The sequence below is a fragment of the Artemia sp. Qi Xiang Cuo genome, chromosome 20, assembly GCF_049724085.1.
Source record: "Artemia sp. Qi Xiang Cuo chromosome 20, ASM4972408v1, whole genome shotgun sequence".
Taxonomy (NCBI): Eukaryota; Metazoa; Arthropoda; class Branchiopoda; order Anostraca; family Artemiidae; genus Artemia; species Artemia sp. Qi Xiang Cuo.
The window spans coordinates 39,967,278-39,980,693 of NC_142813.1; the positions used below are offsets into that span (position 1 = coordinate 39,967,278).

A 13,416-nucleotide genomic window follows, 5' to 3' on the forward strand; every position below is an offset into this window, starting at 1 on the left:
TTAAGTAAATTAATTGCAATATCTTATTGAATGTGCGTAAATATTGTGCTCTAATGAGCACGTTTTAAACATTTAAAATTGATTTCTCACAAAAACATTGTGCTAACCTATAGAACTTTTGAAACTAATCGAGAATATTGTTAGCTTATACTGAATGATATTCCAAGAATTTTCTATGTGTAAAAGAAAAAATTGGAGCTTACTGATCTCTGAAGCATATTAAGTAAATAATTAATTGCAATAGAATTTAAGAAGTTCTTTCGAAGGCAATTCAATAATTCCAGTTGGCTATTGATGGTTGAGATGCCTATGGCAAGTTCTGCGGATGAAGCATGACAGATTGCCAAAGATTGTTCTTTTCGGCCAACCTTCAAGGGCTAAACGCAAAGCAGGTCGTCCGCGGTTGGTGTGGGAGAATGTCATAAAGAAAGATTTAAGGGAAATGGGAGCTTCCTCGAAGAGTGTAAAGAGGGAGGCTTTGGATAGACTGGGATAGAGGAGGAGCATTATTAGCTGTGTTGGCCTCGGGCGACTTGGTGCTGCGGTGAGTTGTTAGAAATAGTAGTAGTTGGCTATTGAACGCTAAAAAAAAAAAAAAAAAGATCAACTGCAGTAAGCGTATTGAAAGCGGGGCTAAAAATTCCATGCTAGCTTTGGATATATTCCAGCGGGCATTTATTATTGAAGATAATTAATTACTTATTATTCGCCTTCCAAAACATTGAGAAAAATTGAGAGATTAGTTGTATTATAAGGGCAAGATGGAACTAATATATTTCCAGATTATGTACATTATGAGCACGCAAGAGCTATCAAATCCCACTGGTCATCAAATACAGATAAAAGAGAAGAGATGCACTTACTAGTAACGTGCTTGTGACGACACTCCTTCCCTTCTTTATAAGTTGTCTTAACTGGGTAAAAGCAATGAAGCTTATACATTGAGGTCTAGCCAATGCCAACCAAGAACATGGCTCAGTGGCGGTTCTGGCCTCTCTTGCTCCCGAGGCGAAACTTTGATTAGCCCCCCCTCACCCGCCTCCCACCAAATTTTCGTACCAAATTTTAACAACATTTCTATTTGTTAACAAAATTATTTTCAATTTATTAATTAACTAATCATTTGTTTTTAGTTATTTTTCAATTTATTATTTAAGTATCATTAACTATTCTAATTTAGTTGTTTTAATTATTATTATTTAATTTATTTTTATTTTAATAATTTGTCAATTATTTTCATTTATTAACTGCGCCCTCTACTTTATTTTAATAAAAGTAAAATTTCTAAAATTACAAAATGAATATGAGCGTTAGATTATTTATTTGGAATTTTACACCCCTAAAATTTCTGCGCCCAGGGCAAGCGTCCCTTCCCCCTAAGACCGCCTCTGACAGGGTTTAATAGTTAAGTTTGTTAAGTTAAAATTTGGAAGCTTTCTTGATCTTACAAAACTCAAATTACTTGGTGACTTCACAAATGTTTTATTTAAACTAACCTTATCCACGTTTCTGGATATTTTTGGTTTATTTTATCTCACCTGGCCTTTATTAACGTTGAGCATTTTCAACTAATATAATTTTTGCTCTAAAATTGTAAAGCTGTCGGCATTCAAACTACATTTGTCATAAAAATTTCATTTACCATCAAAGACAAAAAATAAATGTTAAAACGATGTACTTACTAGGACCACAACACTTCACACGAAGAATAAGAAGACACTCCACAGTCATTAAAAGAAATGTATAATATGCGCATCAGCTTTCTTGATCTTATAAAGCTCAAATTGCTTGGTGACTTCACAAATGTTTTATGTGAATTAACATTATCCACGCGTCTAAATATTTTAGGTTTATTTCATCTCATCTGACTTATTTTAATGCTGAACTTTTTTAGTATTAGAATGATTCTTTAAAAATTACAAAGTTGTTGGCTTTCAAATTACATTTGTCAAAAAAATTTCGAAGATACACTATAAATGAAAAAAAGATACACTTATTAGGACCATTAAAAAACGCTTAACAACCATTATAAAAAAGTAAAATATGCGCATCAAGCTTTCTTGATTTCATAAAACTTCAACTGCTTGGTGACTTCACAAGCGTTTTATGTGAATTAACATAATCCACGTGACTAAATATTATAGGCTTGTTTCATCTCATCTGACCTTTTCTAACATTAAGTGTTTTCAACTATTTGAATGATCCTTTAGAGATTACAAAGCTGTTGGCTTTCAAATTATGTTTGCCATCAATACTCCACTTATCATCAAAGAAAAAAAAAATAAATGAAAAAAGAAACACTTACTGGGAATCACAGAAAACTCCAATATTTTCTTCTTAGCATTATCAATAGCAGTCGCTTTATCAGGTACCATTTCATCAACCAAGCCAATTTTTAATGCATCTTGAGTAGTAAACAACGTACCAAGTTCTAGTGCCAACTCAGCTTGCCGATATCCGATGGTGTTAATCATTGGCTCACGAAACCTCAAAAAAGAAGCATCATTAGTAAAATAATAGCCAGTTGAAAACTCGCCAGCAGGATATAACAACAAGAAGAAATAACAGATAACAGATGCATGGAGAGATGATGTAGTTTATTATTACTTTTGGGTAATAACGTCAATAGGCTAAAGTTCATAGCACTAATAATGCTAATGTAGAAAACCGGTCTATTTTTCCCATTCATCTTAGTATTGAGTTATACCCTAGCATAGGTTCAGAATTGCTACTGGTCCAAAAGGAGAGTAAGGCGTGGCCTATCCTATTTGACTTGTATATGAATTAAAACAAGGCAAAATCTGCTTTCCACAATTTGTATACGAGTATAAGCTTACTACGATGTAGTATCGCTACAACCCTTATTACAGCAATTAAAATAGTAAAATCAGAGCAAACTAGAAACTTATCACTGGGGTATAACGCTTGAAATAATTAAACATGAAGAGGAAGCAGCAGATAAGAGAGGCATGGAGAAATGACACTGTCCTTTTCTACAGTGGCGAATCCAAAGAGGGGAGGGGGGGCCTCTTCCTACTTGGATGCAGTTTTGATTACTTTTCGGCAACAACATGAATTGGCTTAGGCTAGTATGCTAAGGTTCAAAACCGGTCTATTTTTTCTTATCCATCTGAGCTTATTGTTGAGCCCTGTGATAGGTTCAGAATCGTTATTGATCCGAAAGGACAGTAAGACTTCTGATCTAATTACAACCACTAATGAGGGAAACATAACGGAAAGGAAGATCTGCTCTCTTCTAATCAGTTTATATACGAATTAAAACAAGGCAAAATCTGCTCTCCACAATTTGTGTACGAGTATGAGCTTTCTAAGGTGTACCATCGTTTTAACCCTTATTACACCAATTAAGATAGTAAAATAATAGCAAATTGAAAACTTTTCAGTGGAATATAAAGTTTGAACTATGAAATATCTACACAATTGTGTCTTTCTCTATCTGCATTGAGGAGATACGGTTTCTTCTATAATTACTGTTCTTCTTCTGAAAAACAGCACGTGGAATCCAAAACAGACTCCTTTTGGGTTCTAACAGGTTTTCCTCTGATTTTCTTCTGATGCTTCCATCAGAAGACTGTTACTTTGCGAGAAAATAAATAAAAAGAAATAATAGAAGAAAGGAAATGCGCAGTCAAAATGTATGACTTGTTGTACAATGACAAAAATACTCAGTAAATAACCGTCAAGTTGGATCGATTTGGTTTATCATTGGACAGATTTAAACCAGGTGACTTGACGAAGGGAGCTGAGGGATTTCAAAAAAAAAAAAATCAAGTTTAGACACCTGGGTTTTAGATCAATTTCATACAGATTTTTCGCGTGTGACCTAGGGCTTCCACGGGACAGGCGACTCCCAGGGCCAGATTTGAATCTTTGATGGCCCAAGCAATTTTTTTCGGGGAGACACAGAGATTTACGGGGAAATCCCCAAAAATTCGGGGATAGTGGAAGCCCTGAACAGAAGGCAACTGATGAGTGATGAGCCAAAAGTAATGCAAGAGAGAGGTGATACCTAGCTCTCAGCTGCCATTCTTGAGAGACATCTGACAGTATATAAGAAGCTGCGGAATTCCTGTGTTGTTTTAAAATTACTTTTCTGTGAATAGTCAGTGCAGCAGCAAAGTGCACCTGGCACTTTGACGATAAATCACATCAGTCCAGTTTTTGTCCCCCAGTGTTTTTTTTTTCTGCGCCTCTCGCCAATTGTGCACTCCTGGGCCTATGCGTAAATCCTGACCTGGCGACTCTCTGGAATATTGGGATCATACAAAAAGTGTTAAACCTCATAATAATAGGGGGAAAGTGAAACTTTTATGAGCAACAAACCTTTTTTTTCAAACCTTAGCCTTTCATAGAGTAATTTCTATGAGTAATGTCTCGAGCTTTTTTTTTATAAGGAAGCGAGAGAGTCCTCGAATTGAACATCATCCACTCGTTGTATTCCATGAGTGCAATTACTTTCCAGGAGATATGAGAAGTAGGAGGTATGGAGGTACCAGGAGGTATGGGAGTCAGGGTGATACAAAAAATATTTAGTGTCATAAAAAAAATAATAGAAATAAGCAAGGAAATTTAATGTCCTAAAAACAGTATTTCTAAAATGAAACAATAGAGTTTAGCTTAATAGTTCTTGTAGAAAGATGCACTTTTACTTTTTTCTGCTATTATTGTTGTTCGTACAATGAAATTTTTATCTGCATCAAATATGCGGTAGCAACATATTTAGTATCATTAGCTTTAGTCTCAAAATATGTCTGTGAGAGACAAAACATAATGCATTTTGAATAAGAGTAGAGACTTTAACTATTTTGAAATTCAAATAAAATATGAGAAAACCGATTTGACCAATCGATAACGGTCACTGAGTTTGTTTGCTTTACTAAATTTTACCTTGTGGATTGCCAGCCAAACTATGAAACCAAATTTTATGCTACTTATCTCTTTGATCTGTCGTTCTAATTTAAACAACCTATTTAAAATATCATCAGCTTCACTTTCTGATTATTTCCTAGATTGATAAAAAAGAATATGATGCATTTAGATAAAAACAGACACTTCAAGTATTTCAAAACCCAAATAAGATGTAAAAAAGTCTACTTGACCAATCGATGGCGGCCGCTGAGTTTATGGGAGGCTGTTAAATCTTTTCTACAAATGCCATATAGTTCATTGTAGAATTCCAGGAAAACTATGAAATGAAGTATATATTAGATGTCACTTTGATCGGTCGCCCTAATAATACATCAGCTGCTGTGATTCAATTGGTGTTTTAGTAATATTTCTTCAAGCTGAGATTCATAGTTATTTTTGGTATTACGTCCATGCACGTTCTGTTAATGGATTTAATCAGTTTTATTGGAATTCCCTTTCATCCGTCTTATTGGGTCTCAACATACTTTGACAATTCTTTTCAAAACGCGTTGGATTCCCTTTTCTATCTCTCAGAAATAGAATGAGAGTGGATATTTGGAATCAAAAAGCTTTTTTTCTCTTTTTCAATGCAAAAAAAAAACATTAGCCCAAACAAATACTCATTAATAGCAGTCGAAAACCTAAAACACATTTCTTAGATTTTTCGTTCTCCTGAAAAACTTACATCTGGTAAAATAATGCCTATAAAATAACAACAGATGAAATAAAACTTACCCATTTAAAGGGGAATTGGTCAAGCAGAGGCCTTAATCAAGGTTCCAATTTATAATGAAGATTGGCGTTAACCTTTAAGACGAAGCAGAAAACGGTAAAAATAATTTTTGATTCTAAGAGGTGAAATCATGTTAAGAAAATGTTTTAGTTAACATAACTGCTTCAAAGATAATAATCTTAGGGGAAAATCGGCTTAATTTTGATAAGTTCCATCAGAGTATTTTTTTTTGTACTAACGGTATTGTCTTCTCCTTAAAAAAGGAATAATTCTGCTTCCCAGACAGTACTCCACACTTCTTTCTTGCCAAAGTGAAGGTTATTTAAGCGATTATTCATCTCTCTTCTATAAAAGAGATTTATAATAGAGAAAGAGAGAGGGAGATCTTATCTAATTGTCAGATATAGCTAACAAATAAAAGTTCAAATAGGGATAAGTCATTTAATAGACAGTGAAATCAGATACAAAAAGCTAAGGATATTTCGATCACATACAACAGTGATCGAAATATCCAGAGCTTTTTGTATCTATTTTCACTGTCTAATAAAAGAACTTGTCGCTATTTGAACTTTTATTTGCTCGTCATAGAAAGCCAGTTTTGTCTTCGAAAAAAAACCCTCTGATATAGCTATCTCAAAAATCGGTTGTAGAAAAATTAAGCGTCTATTTAAGAACCAAAAAGTCTGTTTTTCTACAGTTGAAATAATTTAAACCATCCTCGAGAAAAATCCATCCATGTCCACAGAGATGGAAAATAACTACCGTCATTGTAAGCAACTTCCGTCCTGAACCAGAAAAAATAAATTCCCTTAAGTTTTTTTTCTATACTGTGAAAATCAAGCTTACCAAAAGGGAGCTACAATTCCAAGTTTAGTCTCATTCAATCCAATGGTATATTTTTGCACCATGATTCTGTAATCAGTAGTTAAAGATAAATAGCAGCCTCCAGCAGGGCTATGGCCCTGAAACAAGGAGACAAGTTAATATGTATATTTATATATATTATATATGCATATATATCTATATACACACATCTATATATATATATATATATATATATATATATATATATATATATATATATATATATAATATATATATATATATATATATATATATATATATATATATAATATATAATATATATATATATATAAATATATATATATATATATATATATATATATATATATATATATATATATATATATATATATATATATATATATATATATATATATATATATATATATATATATATATATATATATATATATATATAAAGCATTTTCATTAGTATTTTAGTCAAGCCTGTGAATATTATGATCAATACAGGGTAATATTTAGCAAGCGTGTCCAATCAGCATTGTCTTATGAAAAAGCAAATTTGGGATCGTTTTTTAGTATGATACATGCAAATGGATCCGAAGAAAGATGTGTTTCTCAGCTGAAGAGGAAAAAAATGAACTTAGAATAACGACGACTCAAGATGAATTGTGTTTCCCAGTCTGACGTGCAGGAGGGGTGACAAACTATGCAGTTTATCGCAGCTTTTAACCCTTTCATTGGCATAACATATATTCGTTTGAAGAAAAACAGTAAAGATCAATTACTACTCAACTATTAATTCAATTCAATTTTTTTATTTACAAACAAAAATATGACAACTAAATTACTAATAATCCCCCCCCCCCAAAAAAAAAATAGAAAAAAGCAATTGCGACGGGGTTGCAAAATCATTATATCACTTTTTTAGTTATTAATTAAAAAACACTTTCTGAAAAATAAGTTTTTCAAAGATAAGTAAAGGCCATTTTAAACTTAAGCTCAGCAGATATAAATACCTGTTAAAAGTCAAACTCAAAACAACCACAAATTGCTATTAAAGAATAAATGAAACCCCCAAAAAAACAGAAATTAAATAAACAGTCATAGCAAAAAACATACAACAAGTAATAATATAAATGAATAAACAGATCTTCAAGCGAGTATGCTTAGATTGAATGCAAAATCAAGCTTAAAACGAAAAAAAATATTTTGCTATTGAAGTATAAATGAAACTTGAAGCGAATAGAAATTAAATAAACAATCAATGCAAACAAACATACAGTAGATATTAATTTAAATGAATAAATAAATCTTAAAACAAGTGAACTTAAATTGAGTATGCATATCATACTTGAAACGAACAAAAATCACTACAAACAAGAGTTTGGGTATCGCCTCCTTCTCTCACGGTAAAAGTCTAAAACCTACTGCGTCATTGACGCTCTACTGAAAAATATATGTGTCTTGAACAGTCTTGGAAAGTATAAACAACATCAAATGGAATTTTTGTTATATAATATATTAATTTTTTAAAGATCCATCAGTTCAAAATTATATTGCACTTTAAGTTTATTTTAATTTTAAATGATTAAGAACTGGACAAGAAAATATCCGTAATATAATTAGTTTTCAGTGAAGCGCCAATGACGCAGTAGTCTTCAGGTTTTTACAGTGAAGGACGGAGACAATTTTAGGGGTGTTGAACACTTTTAGAAAGAACTAATAAATTAGACTGAATCTTTGATGTATAATGATATTAATTGCTGAAAGGTCATCAGTTCAACATTATACTGTAATGTTTATTTTCAATATTAAGTACAAAAGAAAATATTTGTAATACGATTCATTTTCAGTAAAGTGCCAATGACGCAGTAGGCTTTTGGTTTTCATTTACAGTTAAGGAAGGAGGCAATACCCAAACACTTGTTTGTAGTGAAACTATATTCGTCTAGAACAACTTTAGAACGAACTAATAAATTAAACAGAATATTTGATGTATAATAATATTAATTACGGAAAACAAATCAGTTCAAAATTTTACTATAATTCTAATGTTTATTTTCAATATTAAGTACAAAAGACAATATTTGGAATAAAATTGGTTTTCAGTAAAGCGCCAAAGACGCAGTAGGTTTTAGACTTTTACAGTGAGAGAAGGAGGCGATACACAAACTCTTGTTTGTAGTGATTTTTGTTCGTTTCAAGCTTGATTTGTATATTTTTTTGCATAAGTTTTTTTAAAAGTAATTTTTGTTCGTTTTTAACTGCAAAAAGTTTCAAGTTTTTAAAAATTCCTTATTTCAAAATCAAACTTAAAAAAAAAATCAAATGTTCATCAAAGTAACAATATCAAAATCAAAAATAGGTTTGTGTCTACCACTGAGTTTTTATTTTCTGATGTTTGAACTATTTTTAATAAAATGGCTATCTAAAAATGTATATCGGATACCAGACCGGATGCCCTTTGAAAAAGTGGGTTATGGGCTAGTTGCCTATTGATCGCTTTTGACTCTTAAAAAAGAACTAGATGTATCAATTTCCGATGAAATGAGCCCGCTCCAAAGTTAATACGACCAACCCTTCCACAAAAATTTTGTATTCTAATAAAAGGCAACTTACGTAAGTTACAATCCTTGCTCTGGGGGCTATGGAGCAACCCCTAAGTTATAGTAATTTAAATTTTGAACTATTTTGAACAAAATGGCTATTTCAAAATTTTGATAAGATGCATTTAGGGGAAAAAAAATTTCGAACTATTTCTAACAAAATGTTTATCTCATAATTTTTATCTGGTACATTTAGGGCGTGGGAGGGGGGGGGGGTTAGTTGCCATGTGAACTGTTTTTACTCTTAAATAATAAGCGACAATTTTCAATGTCCAATCAAATGAACCCTCTTTGAAGTTAATACAAGCATCCCTTCCATAAAAACCTTATATGCCCCCATAGTATTACTTTACAATGCCTGCCTCCGGGCCCTGAGGGGTTGCGTCGAAACAGGAGTTTTCTTATCTGACCTTTGAACTATTTGTCATTAAAGGGCTATTTTAAAAGTTTTATCGCATAGTCTTGGGGGAAAAAGGGTGTGAGGAGGGAGGGGGCTTTTTGCCCTCGGATATCTTTTGACTCTTAAAAATTGAACTAGAACTTTCAATTTCCAATCAAATTAGCCCTTTCTGAAGTTTAGACGAGCATCACTTCCATAGGAACCATATATACCCCCTGGGCATGACTTGCAACGCCTGCCCCCGGGTCCTTGGGTGTTTTTGTCAAGATTACAGTTTTTGTTATATGATATTTGAACTATCTATACAACAATGGCTATCTCAAAATTTTTATCGGATGCATTTGGGAAAAAAGGGCGTGGGGGGGCTTCTTCCGATATCTTTTGATACTTAAGAAGTGAGCTAGAACTTTCAATTTCCAATCAAATGAGCCCTCTCTGAAGTTTATACGAGCATACCTTCCATAAGAACCATATATACCCCCAGGGAATAATTTATAACCCGTGCCTTGAAGACTGTGAGGGAAGTGTCCTGCTCAAATATATAATTTCCAGAACTTTCAACTACGTTGAACAAAATGGCTATCTCAAAATTTTTATTGGATGTGTTTGGAGAAATGGTGGGCGTGGAAGGGATGTTAATTGCTTTCCAGTCACTTTCGATTATTAAAAAGGACACTAGCCATTTAAATTTCCAATCGAATGAGCCCTTTTTGAAGTTTCTACAACAACGCTTTCTACAAAAAACGTTATATGCCCCCAAGACATAACTTACAATCCTTGCCCTGAGGGGGGGCTGTGGGGGGTTGTCATCCTCAAAGACCTAATTTTTAGAATTTTCAACTACGTAGAACAAAATGGCTATCTCAAACTTTTGATTGGATATGTTTGGGGAGAAGGTGGGCGTGAGAGGGGGATTAGTCGCCCTCCGATCACTTTCGACTACTAAAAAGGGCATTAGCCCTTTGATTTTCCAATAAATGAGCCCTTTTTGAAATTTCTACGACAAAGCTTTCTATAAAAGCTTTCTATCTGGAGATCATCCACGTAGAACAAAATGGCCATCTCAAAATTTTGATTGGTTGTGTTTGGGGAAATGGTGAGCGTGGAAGGGGTGTTAGTTGCCTTCCAATCACTTTTGACCCTTAAAAAGAGCACTAGAACTCTCAACTTCCAATCAAATGAGCCCCCCTTTGGAGTTTGTACGATGACCCCTTCCATACGAAGTGCATCTGGGGGAAAAAATAATAAATAAATAAATAATAAAACATTGGAGCCATACGGCCTTTACTATAGGCAACGCTATAGCGCTGCCTCTGACAAGTTCATTAGGTACTGCTTAAAAGTTAGCACTGAGTTGGGTAGTCACAAAGCATAAACCAGGACACTTAATGAAGTCTAGGTTTGCCCTTGGGATCTTTGATATGAAATAGGCCTATCCAAAACACTTAAGGGGACACGCTTTTGGACTCGTGAGATGCTTTTCTTAATCTCAGATACACATTCTAATAGGATCTGTCAATGATGCTCCACTAAGCTATGCCATTTTTCCCTTAGATATAACTACTTCCAAGAACTAAACCCAAACGCACCAATAAGCGCATGTATCAACCATACCATCCAAGACCATGTCTTGGTCCGGAGGTTTCAGTGGCTTCAGGGCTGGGTCCTGATAGTTGGGTACTATTAGCTTTGTTTGATTTAAGAAGCTACTTCAATTATTAAAAAAAACTAATCATTAATCATTCTTTTAATCATTAAATATGACAACATCATTTGTTGTTGTCACCAGTGACTTTGCTCTGGTAAAGGCAAAAAAGGAAATATTTTGAATTGATACAAGTCTTTAACTCTCATAACGTATATCAAGCCATTGTAAATAGTGCCTTTTAAAATATTTTAGATTAATATAATCCTTTAGTTCTAATAACTTGTATCAAGAGCTTAGATTATAAGCCAATGTGAATTGTGCCTTTTAAAGTAACATTTATTTCTTTTTGCCAGAGTTTACGTTTATATTTTTGCTATGAATAAGAATGACCATGAAGAATCATTATTTCACCGTCACCATCTTTCACCATCACCATTATTTCACCATCGTTCACCATTATTTCACCATCTATATACTTCTTAATTGTATTTCAGTTTAGCCCTCTGGGTATTCCGAAGTCATATCTGGCAATTACATATAATATCTAGATTTATTAAACGTTGTATATCTCAGATAGCTTAAGGCCTTATAAAATCTAAATTTAGCCCTGAAAGTAAGGCTGGATGAATGCGAAATTATAAGTATCCTTATGTACCACCATTTAGCGGGGACTGACAGGGTTCAAATTCTCTTTGAGTAAGGGCCAAACACGATTTCTAAGTTATCTAGCTTTTTTGTATAATTAAATATCTGATTTGCCGCTAGTCTTTTATCAAGGTTTTAGATGATTGTCGAATCTTCTTTTGAATGAGTCGAAAGAAGAACTTTTAGGAACAACGTCACCAGGGAGACCGTTCTAAATCGGAGTGCTACGTCAAATGAAGCTGTTCTTCAAGTTCTCTGTTCTCGGCTTACCAGCCTAAAGATGATTGAACCGAGCTGTATGCTTTTGTGTCTATCTTATCGGTTGGACAATTGGGGGCACAATGCGAGAAAGATCTAGAGAATGAGTTGAATTTAAGTACTTGCAGAAAATAGTCATCAACGCTACACCACACCTCTCACTAACAGACTGGAGAGAGTCTGGGGAACGACTAAACCAGCCCTATTAGCCTTATTTTGGATAATTTGGAGTGGTACCAACAACGTTTTCAGAGCACCAGCACACAGTGGGTATCCATACTAGGCGATTGGTCTGATACAAGACTTGTGAAGTGTGATGATCGAGCTGAGCGGTAGAGGACTTCTGCGATCGAGGTGGGTTTTCCAAGAGAGCTTAGTATAAGTGTTCTGATCTTTACTTAGAAGACGAGGACAGATTGGACATTTCCTGGGAAAGGGAAAGAAAGTAGAACCATTCAAAAAATCTTCCAGATTTGCAGTGTAAAGAAACTTAGGTGGTCTATATACGACCGAACATTAGAAGAGGAAGAATAAAATAGAAATTATGTGTTAAAGATTTTTAAAACTTTAAGAAATTTACAAATAAATTTCTTGTGAATTATTGTCTCGATTTATCAGTAGTTGTACCGAACCAATCGTGCTCAAAATCCTCCTCAGGGCCATACAGTGGTGTTTCTTTTGTGGATGGTGAAGTTTTCTCCACAGTACGGTGCAGACGGTCTTGTATCATAGTACTATTCTTTCCTGTTTAGCTTAAAGCTTATTCCTATAGGCAATGCAAAGAACTCCCCCTAAAAAAAAGTCCCTCCGGATCCTACCCCAAATACTAATGAAATTGATCCATCTTTGCCCCATCTTGGCTGGTCAAGCTCTCTATCACAAAGCTCAAACTAAAGCTCAAGTTTTAATAATAGGACAATGATCAGTGTTGGAGCTAATGTAACAATTGATGATAATGGGTTTCAAGGGATTCTTTCTAGGAGCTTCAAGAAAAGAAAAAAAACGTCCCCAATCAAAAGTATTTCCCCTCCCCCTGTCCAAGATTCTCCTTCCCAAAACTTAGGAATTCACCTCAAAATTTCTCCTAATACCCCCTTTGAAATAACAAAGATCACTACAATAAGGGTTGCAATTTTCAAAATGTTAAAATCAATGTTTTCTCATAACATTCACCGTGATGGATCTTTGTTAATAGCTGTCCAAGATCGGAAATCAGCAGATATAATATAAAATCTAAAATCTCTTCTGAATACCCCAATTAATTCATCTAAATGGAACCCAAAACAATCCCCAACAAAAATAGTAGTATATAATCCTACCCTAGAAATACCAATTCAGGAGTTAACAGAAGGGCTCTCAGATAGGGCTG

General features: G+C 33.9%; 1 protein-coding gene across 1 annotated transcript in view; it reads right to left on the reverse strand.

Moving 5' to 3' along the window:
- Positions 1-13,416, reverse strand: part of LOC148940187 (enoyl-CoA delta isomerase 1, mitochondrial-like) — a 44,192-nt gene that overhangs the window by 4,660 nt on the left and 26,116 nt on the right. Inside the window, exons 4-5 of the mRNA XM_089105796.1 lie at positions 6,509-6,624; positions 2,306-2,487 (exon numbers count right to left, since the gene is read on the reverse strand). Coding sequence (XP_088961922.1) covers positions 2,306-2,487; positions 6,509-6,624 — 298 coding nt within the window. The remainder of the gene's footprint in view (positions 1-2,305; positions 2,488-6,508; positions 6,625-13,416) is intronic.